General features: G+C 36.4%; 1 protein-coding gene across 1 annotated transcript; it reads left to right on the top strand.

The window, feature by feature from the left end:
• The first annotated feature begins 2,484 nt into the window (after positions 1 to 2,484).
• LOC129627902 (olfactory receptor 8K1-like) lies at positions 2,485 to 3,444 on the top strand. The gene has a single exon (XM_055547352.1). The coding sequence runs from the start codon at positions 2,485 to 2,487 to the stop codon at positions 3,442 to 3,444; it is 960 nt and encodes a 319-aa protein (XP_055403327.1).
• Positions 3,445 to 15,933: the final 12,489 nt, after the last annotated feature.

Below are 15,933 nucleotides of genomic sequence, written 5' to 3'. Positions count from 1 at the left end.
GCATGTGTAACATATCTAATATGTGCATTAAATTGTGTAACTGAGATGCTGACAAAAGTATATTTATGTTTTCCAATGTTTAGTGATATTGCATAGTTTGTTCAATTACACCAGGGAATGAAATACTTTTGACTTTTCCTAATGAGACATTTGGAGAATAACTAAGATATCCAAGGCACTCTCCCTAGGTAATTATGTTCAATGTTTGGGGTTTGTTTTTTTTTTAATCTTTGAATCAGATCAAAATTTTAACAAAATGAGTCTCAAAGGGATAGAAAAACACTTAAAACCATTCTGCAATAGACAAGGAGGATTGAAACAGTAGGAAGTCAATGCAAATTCTCCAGTAAGGTAAGTAGAAAACACTGGTCTGCAAGTTTCTCAGGGAATACAGCTCAAACCCAATCATCACCAAAGATCTTGAAGGCATTATGCTCTGCAAAACTGTTTCTTCCCTTTCAGTATACTTTTCTGATCAACAAAATTAATGTGTGGGACAGACCTTTTGTATGGACTCTGATGCAATGCATTTAGACTATCTTAGCTTTCCAAATGAACTTAAAGCTCTCCCATCTATTTTAACAAGGATCTTTCTCTATCCTTGCTTATCGGGTGCCTCCCTTTCTCCATTTTTCATTGCCTGTGTGCTCAGGATGACCATGATAGAACAGAAGAATGCCATGTTTGTGAGAATATATTTTGAAGAAAGTTAATTTTATTTGAATCCTAATTCTGCCAGTTATTGTCTAGGTGATCTTGATTAAGCTATTTTATTCTTGACATGTAAATGGATTATGCTCATATAGTTGACCCTTGAACAACACATTTTGGACTATATGGGTCCACCTATATGCAGATTTTTTTTTCCTCAGCAACTACACCACTATGTTTACCAGTGATGGTTGGCCAAATCTACAGATAGAGTATCCCCAGTGGATAAGGAAGATGGACTATGAGACTTTAGCATCTGTAGAATTTGTTATCTTCAGTGGATGCTGGAACCAATTTCCCACAAGTACCAGGGACAACTGTGCTATTTATTTTCTAGAGTTATTGTGTGGGTCATGTGAACTAATACATGCAAAGTCCCTGGCAAATTATCAGTTCCATATCACTGCTTGGTATTCATTTGCATTCTTCTTTCCAGTGGATCTATTTACATGGATCTTCATAAATAACCAGATTCATAAATAATCAGAATGACTACCTTTTTTTATTTTTTTAAGAAGAAGGATGTGTGATTGGAAGAGCATTAGAGGTGATTCAGTTCTCAGAAACAATCAATATGGCAAATGAGGATTAAGATATTAATAGCAAAATTTGAAAATTAAGGCATTATAGCATTGAATTTTGTATTGGATAAACAAGCTGAGCTTATAGTAAATGAGAAACATTGAAATTTATGTTTAATTATCAGGTTTTCTACTCACCACATCATTCATCAGTCTACCAACAGAGAATCTTTTTATTATTCCTTGCAACTTTGAACAGATAAGACAATTGTCAATAATATAAGGTTTATTGTCTGAGTGTAGATGTTTGTTTTAAAAATTATCTGAACATTTTTAAAAAGCTCAAATGTAATAGACAGATCTTTGTATATATTTAAAAGACCATGTGAAAACAAGTAGGCCATAGAAGCTGTATCAAAGCAATCATTTCAAAATGTCTTGTCCCTTTAAAGCAAAATTTCCCAGAGTTTCCATGAATGTGCTTTGTGCTGGTCTCAGCCTGTTGATAGTGACTCTATCAGTGAGCACTGCCTGTGGGCACTCAAGTGGGCCCTATTATTGGTGGTGAGCTGCACAGACATGTCCCTGGCCACAGCCAGTGCTGTGGCTGGAAGAGCACTTGGGATTCTTTTACGATTGCAAGATGCATCCAGCAACAAGTGTCAGGTAACTTTGAAAAACAAGCCTTGTTACATTCTGGAGGGTACGTGGCACACCAAGGCCACACAGAGAGGTTAAGGAGAGAAAGAGAGAAAGAATGAGAGTAAGAGATGACAGCGTGGTTCTGGCTTTCTTGTGATCAAGGATGGGGTGTCTACATTAAATTTTTATTGGTTAATTTAAAACATAAGAGCAGGAATTATAAAATTCAGAAAGGGAAAACTAGGGTCAATCAAGCTGGCAGTTACTTATATCATTCAGGGCTTTCTAAAAAGGAAATTTCATAGGACAACCCAGCTATTTATCTAAGTGTTTAGCTAGAAATATGTTTATTTGAGATGTATATCTTTGAAATCTATTGTCTCAGCAATGAAAAGGTTAATATCAGAACTTACATAACAATTTAAAAAGCTGATCATTATGCACTTACATTGCAATGTGAATATAGGTAAGTGTAGTCTTGACCTGATGGGAAGATGAATCTGTATTTATAATTTTAGACAAAGAAAATGACTCACATATCATGTATTAAATTCTCCTAGATGATAGCATTGCAAATACAAAGTATTGATTTTATACCCAGGTAACCAGGATGGACCCCATAGAGAAACACAATCTTACTGCCATGCACAAGGTGACTGAGTTTGTTCTTATGGGGATCACAGACAGTCCTGAGCTGCAGGCGCCTCTCTTTGGAATCTTCCTGGTCATCTACTTGGTCACAGTGACAGGAAATCTGGGTATGGTTATCCTGACCCATTTGGACTCCAAGCTACATACTCCCATGTACTTTTTCCTTAGACATTTGTCAATTACTGATCTTGGTTACTCCACTGTCATTGGCCCAAAAATGATGGTCAACTTTGTGGTGCACAAAAATACGATTTCCTACAATTGGTGTGCCACCCAACTGGCGTTCTTCGAGACTTTCATTATCACTGAACTCTTCATTCTATCAGCAATGGCCTATGACCGCTATGTAGCCATCTGCAAACCTCTTCTCTACGTGGTCATCATGGCACAGAAAGTGCGTTGGGGGTTGGTACTTACTCCCTACCTCTACAGCACCTTCGTGTCAGTATTTCTCACCCTTAAGTTATTTAAATTGTCCTTCTGTGGCTCTAATGTCATCAGTTATTTTTACTGTGACTGTGTCCCTCTGATATCTCTGCTCTGTTCTGACACACATGAGTTAGAATTGATCATCTTGATCTTTTCAAGCTGCAATTTGCTATGTTCCCTCTTGATTGTTCTTGTATCCTACATGTTCATTCTTGTGGCCATTCTCAGAATGAACTCAAGCAAGGGGAGGTACAAGGCCTTCTCCACCTGTAGTTCACATCTGACAGTGGTGGTCGTGTTCTATGCGACATTACTGTTTATGTACCTGCAACCCAAGTCCAGCCATACTATTGCTGTTGATAAAATGGCCTCTGTCTTTTACACTCTGGTGACCCCTATGCTCAATCCATTGATCTATGGTCTAAGGAACAAAGAAGTACAAGATGCTCTGAGGAGAACTTTAATTAATCGATGCAAAATTCCCAACTAATATCTTAACAAGTTGCAAATGTAGGTCCAAAATCTTTGTATAATGCTCTATCAGTCCAATGAAAACATCAAAAATAAAAATGTTTTACCACATTTTTTCATCTTTTTCAGGATAAAATGCTGCCTTTCATATCTTCCATACTCTTCTCCACTTCACCTGAATAAACTTGGTGTCAGATGATTAAGTCTCAAGTGATTTTCAAGATCATATTGGAACCTATGTTATTTATAAAGAAGGAAAATCATGCCAAATTTTTGGTCAAATTCAGACTTGCAGAGGTTAAAAAAGTATTTATTAGTCAAAATGGAGTACAATGGACCAAAAATTAGTGCTATATATGTTAAAGCAGGCACTGTACTAAAGGTAAAGAATATTAAACCATGAATAATGTGTAGACTAGACAAGAGGCAAGAAAGTGAATAAGCTTATGATTATAACTGAACAAGTTATTTCAAGAACATATGCAATATAGAAAACAAAGTATGCCTCTCAGAATTAAGCTTTCAGTCAGGTTGAGTTAATATTTTATATCTCAGGGATAAAGCGGGGATTTTGGAAGATGTTTAAATTAAGAAACATGAGAAGCCTACTGGCTAACCCTGAGTCTCCCTTGACAGAGTCACATGCTATAGTTAGTTTTGATTTATGCTAGCTTCATAATAAGCAAGTTTATTTAGGATTAGCAGATTCAAGAAAAATGAGTTATCTGGTCACTTTCTTGTTGTTTTTGTTGATTTTCAGTTCACTAAGTTGTGTCTGACTCTTTGACACTCCATGGGCTGCAACACACCATACCTCCCTATCCCTCACTGTCTCCCAGAGTTTGCCCAAGTTCATGTCCATTGAGTCAGTAATGCTATCCTACCATCTCATCCTCTGCCACCCTCTTCTCTTTTTGCACTCAAACTTTCCCAGCATCATGGTCTTTTCCATTGAGTCTGCTCTTCACATCAGGTGGCCAAAGTATTGGAGCTTCAGCCTCAGCATCAGTCCTTCCATTGAATATTCAGGGTTGATTTCCTTTAGGATTGACTGGTTTGATCTCCTTGCAGACCAAGGGACACTCAAAGGTCTTTTCCAGCACTACAATATGAAAGCATCAATTCTTTGGTGCTCAGCCTTCTTTATGGTCCAACTCTCACATCCATACATGCCTACTAGAAAAACCACAGCTTTGACTATACAGCCCTTTATCAGTAAAGTGACATCTTTGATTTTTAATACACTATCTAGGTTTATCATAGTTTTTCTTCCAAGGAGCAAACATCTTTTAATTTCATGGCTGAAGTTACTGTCTGCAGTGATTCTGGAGCCCAACAAGAGAAAATCTGTCACTATTTCTACTTTTTTTCTAGTTGCCATAAAGTGATGGGACTGGATGCCATGATCTTTGTTTTTTGAATATTGAGTTTTAAACCAGCTTTTTCACTCTCCTCTTTCACCCTCATCAAGAGGCTCTTTAATTCTTCTTTCTGCCATTAGAGTGGTGCCATCTGCTTACCTTATCTGAGGTTGTTGATATTTCTCCCAGCAATCTTGATTCCAGCTTGTAACATCCAGCTTGGCATTTCACGTGATGTGCTCTGCATAGAAGTTAAATAAACAGGATGACAATATACAGCCTTGTCGTACTTCTTCCCCTACATTGATCCAGTCAGTTGTTCCACATAAGGTTCTAACCGTTGCTTGTTAAATCTTATACAGGTTTCTAAGGAGAGACTGGTCAGGTGGTCTGGCATTATCATCTCTTTAAAAATTGTCCACAGTTTGTTGCGATCCACACAGTCAAAGGCTTTCAGTTAATCAATGAAGCAGAAAGAGATTTTTTTTTCCTGGAATTTCCCTTGGCAATTTGATCTTTTGTTTCTCTGCCTTTTCTAAACCCAGCTTGTAATCTGAACGTTCTTGATTCAAGTACTGCTGAAGCCTAGCTTGAAGGATTGTGTGTATACAGTCATTTACTAAAGTGACATAAATATTTTGCAAATCCATGGCAATGATAACCTAGGTTAGAAACGATTGGTACACTCTAGGGCTAACTGACCTTTGATCGTGTATTTTGCTTTCTTCCTCAGCTTGTATACACAGATCCAGTATTTTGCACGAACTCTGTGCTAACAAAACGCTTCATGCTTTGTACTTACTCAGGGCTTCCCTGGTAGCTCATGGTAGAGAATCTGCCTGCAATGTAGGAGAACTGGGTTCGATCTCTGGGTGGGGAAAAATCCCCTGGAGAAGGGAATGGCTACCCACTCTAGTATTCCTGCCTGGAGAGTTTCATGGACAGAGGAGACTGGCGGGCTACAGTCCATAGTGCAAAAGAGTCAGACATGACTGAGTGACTAACACACAGCAAATGAACTGATTCCTTATACATTAGTTGTTTGAATAGACAATTTTTAGATTTTAAAAAGGTTATAAACACTACCCCAGTAATTTTGATTCAGTCTAGGATTCAAAGTGAAAATTTTGTGGAATTAAATCAAAATATGAACCAGAGTCTCTTTATCTTCAGTTAAGTTCAGTTCAGTTGCTCAATCATGTCCGACTCTGCGACCCCATGAATCGCAGCACGCCAGGCTCCCTGTCCATCACCACTTCCTGGAATTCACTCAAACTCATGTCCATCGAGTTTGTGATGCCATCCAGCCATCTCATCCTCTGTCCTCCCCTTCTCCTCCTGCCCCCAATCCCTCCTACCATCAGGGTCTTTTCCAAAGAGTCAACTCTTCACATGAGGTGGCCAAAGTATTGAAGTTTCAGCATCAGTCCTTCCAGTGACCCAGGACTGATCTCCTTTAGGATGGACAGGTTGGACCTCCTTACAGTCCAAGGGACTCTCAAGAGTCTTCTCCAACACCACAATTTAAAAGCACTAATTCTTCGGTGGTCAGCTTTCTTCACAGTCCAACTCTTACATCCATACCTGACCACTGGAAAAACCATAGCCTTGACTAGATGGACCTTTGCTGGCAAAGTAATATCTTTGCTCTTTATCATAGACGCATGTATTTTATTTATTTGCCCCTTCTTTAATGTACTGCCATTTACTTTATTAAGAAGGTGTTACCACAAAAGGAAAAAAAAAAAAAAAACTATCCCTGTGAGATGGTGGATATGTTAATTAGGTGATTATGATAATATTTCACCTTTATACATGTATATCAGAATATCATATTTGCACACTGGAAATATATACAAATTTTATTTATTAATTTTAACATTATAAAGATAAAATTTTAACTTTTAAAATGAATCAATGAAATAAAATATAACAAATTAAATTAAAAAGCACACAATTGCATTCTCCAAGAACATCAATTTTACTTGCTACAGTACCTTTGAATCCTGTCTGTAAGTATATTTATTGTCATGAATAAATTTTATTTTTTAGAGCAACACTTTATATTGTACTGTAGACATTTTTGGTCACATATTTTCCCCAAATTATATCATTTCCTTTACTTTTCACAATCCATAAGTGAAGTTAAATAATACTGAAAGCATCTTTAGTTTCATCCACATAGGAAAGCATTAAAAAACCATGATATGTCATATTCCCTACAATTTACTTTCCTAATTTGAGAAAGCATCACATTATTCTTCTTAGTTAATAAAAGTTCCTTTTTAAAATTTTTATTGAAAATTAATACAGTGATACATGGCAATCAATAAAATGATACATGATACAATACTATTATGATGATATTAAATTAATGCCTTGAATTGATTTTAGCAGGGCAGACTTCAACAAGCAAGATTTCTACAGCAATACCCTCAGAATAATTATGTTTGTCAGATTATGACACTTTATCACAGTATACAACTGTGGAGTGCACATTGATCTCTTTTTATTTGGATATTCTTCGACTGATGGACCTAGTTGTTGGCAGATTTTAATTTCTTTGCCACTATAATAAGTGCTGTAATAAATAGCTTTGTACTTACAACATGATACACTATTGCTTTTTGTTTATAAAATAGATGCATAAGGATTCTTCCACATTCTAACTGTGTTGTTGGTAAATTATTTACCTATTTGTGTAATAATTTAAAATAAAAAATAAAATGCTAATAAAAAGTACTATGCTTTGTGATAGAGTGTGGAGCAATTCACTGTAAAGTGACATTGAGGAACATTTCAGGATGGTGGAAATTCTCTCTTATTGGGAGCAGTAGTAGCATGTCATCATTTTTCAAGGTCAGCATACATACTTCACATTTTTTTATATTTTATTGTGCCTAAAATATACATTATTAATGCCTTTAAAATGGAATATGACTTTTTCAATACTATTTTTGCTTTTTTTAGACACTTTTCTAGAATTTTTATATAATCCATATAGACAAAGATTTAAAGGATATATAAGTCTATTAAATATATATCTATAACTCATTGCATAAACTTCCAAACTGTATACATAGCTTGCAGTATTTCTCTATACTGATAATACTGTCATGACAATATTAACTTAATACCTTGAACTGACCTCATCAGAACAGACTTCAAGAAGCAAGGTTTCTACAGCAAGACCCTCAGAATAATTGTTTTTCAGATTGTGACGCTTTGTCATTATTGGGCCAGGCAGAACCTCTTCTCTTATTTATTTATTTTTTCTTCCAAGTTGTTGTGGGCAGAATTGTGTCCCACCAAAATTGGTATGTTGAAGGCTCAATCCACAATATCTCAGAATCTAGTGTATTCAGCGATAAGGCTTTTTAAAGAAGTAATTAGTTAAAACAAGTTATTAAAGTGAGCCATAATCCAATACCATAAGTGGTCTTATAAGAAGAGGCTAAAACACATACAGAGACACCAGACACTTCAATGTACCCAAACCGAGTGACAATCACATGAAGATACAGCAAAAAGGGGACCATCTATGCAAGGAAAGAAGGGTCCATCATATGCAAGCAAAGGAGAAAGGCCCCAGAAGAAATCAAATCTGCTATTCTCTTACTCATAGACTTTATTTATTTGTTTAAGATTTTTTGATATGAGTGCTTATTTGCTCAGTTGTGTCTGCCTTTTTGTGACCCTTCGGATAGTAGCCCTCCAGGCTCCTCTGTCCGAGGGATATTTTAGGCAAGAATTCTGCAGTAGGTTGCCATTTTCCTCCTCCAAGAATCTTCTGACCCAGAGATTGAACTCATATTGGCAAGAGATTCTTTGCCTGCTGAACCATCGCGGAAGCCCTTTTTGATATGAACTGCTTGTAAAGTCTTCACTGAATTCGTTACAGCATTGCTTCTGTTTCATGTTTTGCTTTTTTTGGACCATAGGCATGTGGGATCTCAGCTCCCTGACCATGGATCAAACCCACACCCTCTGTGTGAAGCCTTAACCAGTGGACAATTAAGGAAGTCCCTTGATCACGGGCTTTTAGACTCCAGAACTGAGAACACATATTTCTTTTATTTAAACAAACCTGTTTTTGGTATTTCTGTTATAGCTGCTCAAGCAAATGAATACATTTTTCATCTTTATTCATTTACCCCACGAGGTAGGCTTCCCAGTGGCTCAATTGTAAAGAATCCGCCTGTAATACAGGAGACACAAGTTTGATCCCTAGTTTGGGAAGATCCCCTGGAGAAGGAAATGGCAACCCAACCCACTCCAGTATTCTTTCTTGGGAAACCCCATAGACAGAGGAGCTTGGCAGGTTACAGTCCTTGAGGTCACAAAAGAGTTGGACATGACTTAGTAACTAAACAACAACAAAACCTTACTAGATAACCATCCAAATGTATTTAGTGTGAATCTACTCCAACTTCCAGCTTTAAATTTAAGGCCCAAAGGGGAAAATAATATGACACACACACAAAAAAATGTTGTTTCAAGGAGAACTTAAGCCCCAAGGCTGTTAATTTCTCCAGGGCATCTTTCTTTCTACATGATTCTCTTAGTCTTTAAATGCATGAAAATATATGTCTAAAATATTTAGTGTTTAAAAAAATTGTGTGAAAGGAAATTTATAGACATTAAATAAAAGCTTTAGTTTCAAATATTATATTTGATCCTTGCCTAGAATTTATCTTCTACATTTTTTTCACCTGAAATACAATTATAAAGGATTAAAATAATATTTTTAATATAGAATATTTTTGGAGGACATAGCTTCACCTTTAATATCCAATTTATCCTATTCTTGAAATAATGACTGTGCTAAATTGCATTCTTTGAAGTAAAAGTAGGAAACAAAGAGAAATAGTGTCATATAGAAACAAAATGTGTAGATGGAATTTGTTTTTCATTGTTAGTCCATTGGTTTCTAGTTCTTCGGTTTGCATTTTTGAAGTTACTTTGATAGATACACTTAAATTAGATGTCATGGAGTTGAACTCATTTCAATAATATAGGTCATAGTGCCACCAAAAAAAAAAAAAAAGAAGACGAAGAAGACTGAAGAGACGTCTGGTTGAACTCCTAGGGGGACATCTTATCAAACAGCAAATCCCAAATGGCATCTTCCCAAAGGATGCAAAAGACAATATGTGGATATTAGAATCACCTGGGTTTTAGTTAGGTTCTCAAAGGTTTATAGAGCCCCACCAACTCTCACTGACACAGCCACGTACAAATTCTCACTAAGAGGCTGAAACAGGTGTGCCTTAGAGGTGGGTAGGAAATATTTATCTTATTTTGGTATAATGGCCTTCAAAAGATTGAAATCTACACCTCAAAGTGCACCACTTCCCTTTCATTTTGGAAGGCATCAGACATTATGTGTGATCAAATAATACAATATTTAAGTAATGGTTATTTCCAAGATTTATAACATTTTTGGAGAAAACAAGTTACTAAAAACTAGCTGTTTATATTTCAAACTTACAACTGGTATCATTAGATATTATATACTTATACCACTATTGAAACAATGGATTTTTGCTCACTGAGATTATTTATATCATAGTTTTGTTTCTGCAATACTAACTAGAATGAAAATTCATCTTTCACACACAAACACAAAAACACTTGTGAAGGAAAACTGAGTACAGAATCACCCAAATTTTAAATGATGGTTCTTTTTGAGAATACAGTGATATACCATCAATTTTCTCAAGAAAATTTCCATTAACTCTGGTAATATATTCAATACAATAGAGGTGAATATATATATATATATATATATATATATATATACACACACACATATATACACATATAAACATAATATATAACCAATGTTATAATAATATATATTTATATAAATCATCTGTGTACAATAAAATTAATCTGACAACATTTTACTCAAGAAGTTTTCAGAAAGAAGACTTCAGTTTGAACAGACAGTGCATAAACAGGATCAAGACATTAAGAACTGCAGACCCCTAAATTTCTGGTTTGATAAGACAAGGCTTTCTGTAACATTCTCAAGGAGAAAATGAAACCCAGGAAGAAAGAGAATGCGCATTTACTGGAATGCTTTTAGTTCAAGTAACCCAAAATAAAATATCTGAAATAAATTTACTTTAAAAAAAATACTGGCCTTATAATTTTATTTATTTATTTATTTATTTAAATTTTATTTTATTTAACTTTACAGTAGTGTATTGGTTTTGCCATATATCAAAATGAATCTGCCACAGATATACATGTGTTCCCCATCGTGAATCCTCCTCGCTCCTCCCTCCCCATACCATCCCTCTGGGTCATCCCAGTGCACCAGCCCCAAGCATCCAGTATCATGCATCAAACCTGGACTGGCAACTCGTTTCGTATATGATATTATACATATTTCAATGCCATTCTCCCAAATCATCCCACCCTCTCCCTCTCCCACAGAGTCCAAATGGCCTTATAATTTTATAATAAAATAAATTTCTAAGTACGTGGAGAAAATTATTTATGTATATGTATATATTATTACTCCTCCTTAGTCATAAGGATTGTTGCTAATTTAAAGATAATTCCCCTCTCTTTTAGCCTTCCTGTTACTCATTGGTGCCATTAAGAAGATTGAAAATGCCTAGAGTATGATCAGGAATGACATTTTTCAGTACAAGTTCAAGTTTTGTAACCTCATTTGAGGTTACATTCATTTGCAGTTTCTGGTAGCATGGGGCAACTGCTGCAAATGATGAGCAATCTTTTTTCAGATAATAAGGTACCTCTCACCAATCTATGTATTTGAAGAATCAATATGAATATGGACACAAAAGGCCAGAGAGCCTAATAAAATCCAAATTCCTTACTTTGACACATTATCTTCTGCCAGAAATGCTGTAACACTTGCTTAACTTATTCTTAAAATTTTACTCCTCCCTTCCAATTTCTATCCTTTCCAATCATACAATTTCTATCCTTTCCAATCATATAATTAATTATCTTTATAACAACAAGAATAATTTTTTTTAATTTAAAGCTGACCTTATTATTCACCCTCATTAAAACCTATCAGTTTTACAATTTACTAGAAAAAAAAATTCAAATATTTATTGTGACCTAAATTATCTGATTTTACTGATTTTATTTTCAGATTTTCAATGTATCCTGGTATAAGCTAGTAAGACAAGAAAAATAATATGAACCTGATTGTAAAATGTATTGAAAATGAAGCTAAAGATACTTCAATTATTCTAAAAAGCAAAGCCTAGATTGCATGAATTAATAAATCAAAAATTTGTGATACTGCCATTTGCCTACCAGCTAATCTGAGAATCATGACACAGCGCCATTAAGGATAACAGTCACTGACTGTGGTGATGACCCAGGCAAGTCTAGACCTAAGAAAGAAAAAGAGGTGGTGCTTAGGATGGCAAAGTATTACATAAATTGCCAAATACTTCAATGTGGAACCTTGAATAAGAAAATTAAAGGATGAATAGAATGCTTGTGATCTAAAATAGTTGTTTTTTGAAATGTAATTTTACAATTTAAGATCAAGTATATAACCAGCAAGGCATTAGACATCAGCAGAAATACAGGAGCTGATATAACTTGGAAGCTTTGTTTGGGCTGATAGTTGATGTTTGCCAAGGGAGATAATGGAGAGACTGACAATTGTAGACAAAACATTAAACATTGTAAACATCGAGAAGACAAATAACAAACAAACAAAAAAAAGCGGCATGGTGGGGATAGGGGGAACACAGAAGCAATATTCTGTTGCTCAGTGTCTGAGGGAAAAAAAAAAAGCTAGAATCTCAAAATAGAGGGTTGTCTGCAGTGTATAAGGGTGGAGGTTGACTGAGGAACATATTAGTAATTTTTCTTACAACCTTTAACAAATAATTTTGAAATAAATGAAAAAAATATAGTATACCTATGAAGGTAGGCATTTTCTTAAGTACCTGTAAGAAGAAACACAAGAAATGTGTCCCAGACTTAAATATTAACTTGCCTGAATGTTTTATAAATGTCTCATAAGTACCTAAAACTTAATATGTTCAAAATATCACTTTGGCCACTTCATTTTAATCATATCTTTTAATATTTGAAAACTGTAATGGCCAATGGCCTAAAAGATCACTAAAGTCTTTCCTATTCCTTCAGTTCAGGCACTCAGTCATGTCTGACTCTTTTTGACCCCATAGACTGTAGCACGCCAGGCCTCCCTGTCCATCACCAACTCCTGGAGTTTACCAAAACTCATGTACATTGAGTCGGTGATGCTATCCAACAATCTCATCCTCTGTCGTCCCCTTCTCCTCCTGCCTTCAATCTTTCCCAGCATCAAGGTCTTTTCCAATGAGTCAATTCTTCCCATCCAGTGGCCAAAGTATTGGAGCCTCAGTTTCAGCACCAGTCCTTCCAATGAATATTCAGGACTGATTTCCTTTAAGATGGATCTCCTTGCAGTACAAGAAACCCTCAAGTGTCTTAAACACCACAGTTCAAAAGCATCAATTCTTCGGCACTCAGCTTTCTTTATACTCCAACTCTCACATCTATACATGACTACTGGAAAAACTTTAACCTTGACTAGACAGACTTTTGTTGGCAAAATAATGTCTCTGCTTTTTAATATGCTGTCTGGGTTGGTCATAACTTTCCTTCCAAGGAGTAAGTGTCTTTTAATTTTGTGGCTGCTGTCACCATCTACAGTGATTTTGGAGCTCAAAAAAATAGTCAGTCACTGTTTCTACTGTTTCCTATTCTATTTGCCACTGGAACACAAAAGTAGGAAGTCAAGAAACACCTGGGGTAACAGGCAAACTTGGCCTTAGAATATGAAATGAAACAAGGCAAAGGCTAATGGAGTTTTGCCAAGAGAACGCACTGGTCATAGCAAACACCCTCTTCCAACAACACAAGAAATGACTCTACACATGGACATCACCAGATGGTCAACACCGAAATCAGAATGATTATATTCTTTACAGCCAAAGATGGAGAAGCTCTATATAGTCAGCAAAAACAAGACAGGGAACAGACTGGGGCTCAGATCATGAACTCCTTATTGCCAAATTCAGACTTAAATTGAAGAAAGTAGGGAAAACACTACACCACTGAGGTATGGCCTAAATCAAATTCCCTATGATTATACAGTAAAAAGTGAGAAATAGATTTAAGGGACTATATCTGATAGAGTGCCTGATGAACTATGGACAGAGATTCATGACATTGTACAGGAGACAGGGATCAAGACCATCCCCATGGAAAAGAAATGCAAAAAAGCAAAATGGCTGTCTGAGGAGGCCTTACAAATAGCTGTGAAAAGAAGAGAAGCGAAAAGCAAAGGAGAAAAGGAAAGATATAAGCATCTGAATGCAGAGTTCCAAAGAATAGCAAGAAGAGATAAGAAAGCCTTCCTCAGCGATCAATGCAAAGAAATAGAGGAAAACAACAGAATGGGAAAGACTAGAGATCTCTTCAAGAAAATTAGAGATACCAAGGGAACATTTCATGTAAACATAGGCTTGATAAAGGACAGAAATGGTATGGACCTAACAGAAGCAGAATATTTTTTTTTTATTTTTTTTTTATTTTATTTTATTTTTAAAATTTACATAATTGTATTAGTTTTGCCAAATATCAAAATGAATCCGCCACAGGTAGAAGCAGAAGATATTAAGAAGAGGTGGCAGGAATACACAGAAGAACTGTACAAAAAAGATCTTCACGACCCAGATAATCACGATGGTGTGACCATTCACTTAGAGCCAGACATTCTGAAATGTGAAGTCAAGTGGGCCTTAGAAAGCATCACTACCAACAAAGCTAGTGGAGGTGATGGAATTCCAGTTGAGCTATTTCAAATCCTGAAAGATGATGCTGTGAAAGTGCTGCACTCAATATGCCAGCAAATTTGGAAAACTCAGCAGTGGCCACAGGACTGGAAAAGGGCAGTTTTCATTCCAATCCCAAAGTTGGGCAATGCCAAAGAATGCTCAAACTACCACACAATTGCACTCATCTCACATGCTAGTAAAGTAATGCTCAAAATTCTCCAAGCCAGGCTTCAGCAATACATGAACCATGAAATTCAAGATGTTTAAGCTGGTTTTAGGAAAGGCAGAGGAACTAGAGATCAAATTGCCAACATCTGCTGGATCATGGAAAAAGCAGGAATTTCAGAAAAACATCTATTTCTGCTTTCTTGACTATGCCAAAGCCTTTGACTCTGTGGATCCCAATAAACTTTGGAAAATTCTGAAAGAGATGGGAATACCAGACCACCTGACCTGCCTCTTAAGAAACCTATATGCAGGTCAGGAAACAACAGTTAGAACTGGACATGGAACAATAGACTGGTTCCAAATAGGAAAAGGACTATGTCAAGGCTGCATATTGTCACCCTGCTTATTTAACTTCTATGCAGAGTACATCATGAGAAACGCTGGGCTGGAAGAAGCACAAGCTGGAATCAAGATTGCCGGGAGAAATATCAATAACCTCAGATGTGCAGATGACACCACCCTTATGGCAGAAAGTGAAGAGGAGCTGAAAAGCCTCTTGATGAAAGTGAAAGTGGAAAGTGAAAAAGTTGGCTTAAAGCTCAACATTCAGAAAACGAAGATCATGGCATCTGGTCCCATCACTTCATGGGAAATAGATAGGGAAACAGTGTCAGACTATTTATTTCTGGGCTCCAAAATCACTGCAGATGGTGATTGCAGCCATGAAATTAAAAGACGCTTACTCCTTGGAAGGAAAGTTATGACCAACCCAGATAGCATATTCAAAAGCAGAGACATTACATTGCCAACCAAGGTCCATCTAGTCAAGGCTATGGTTTTTCCAGTGGTTATGTATGGATGTGAAAGTTGGACTGTGAAGAAAGCTGAGAGCTGAAGAACAGATGCTTTTTAACTGTGGTATTGGAGAAGACTCTTGAGAGTCCCTTGGACTGCAAGGAGATTCAGTCAGTCCATTCTAAAGGAGATCAGTCCCATGTGTTCATTGGAAGGACTGATGCTAAAGCTGGAACTGCAATGCTTTGGCCACCTCATGTGAAGAGTTAACTCTTTGGGAAAGACTCGGATGCTGGGAGGGATTGGGGTCAGGAGGAGAAGGGGACGACAGAGGATGAGATGGTTGGATGG

This window comes from Bubalus kerabau, chromosome 15 (assembly GCF_029407905.1).
Source record: "Bubalus kerabau isolate K-KA32 ecotype Philippines breed swamp buffalo chromosome 15, PCC_UOA_SB_1v2, whole genome shotgun sequence".
NCBI classification, from domain to species: Eukaryota; Metazoa; Chordata; class Mammalia; order Artiodactyla; family Bovidae; genus Bubalus; species Bubalus kerabau.
Note: the sequence above shows the minus strand (reverse complement) of the source record. Positions and strands in the feature narration are given on the sequence as shown.

Bases quoted from the DNA above. Each gene is read 5' to 3' on its own strand.
- LOC129627902 (XM_055547352.1), top strand. From the start codon at position 2,485: ATGGACCCCATAGAGAAACACAATCTTACTGCCATGCACAAGGTGACT.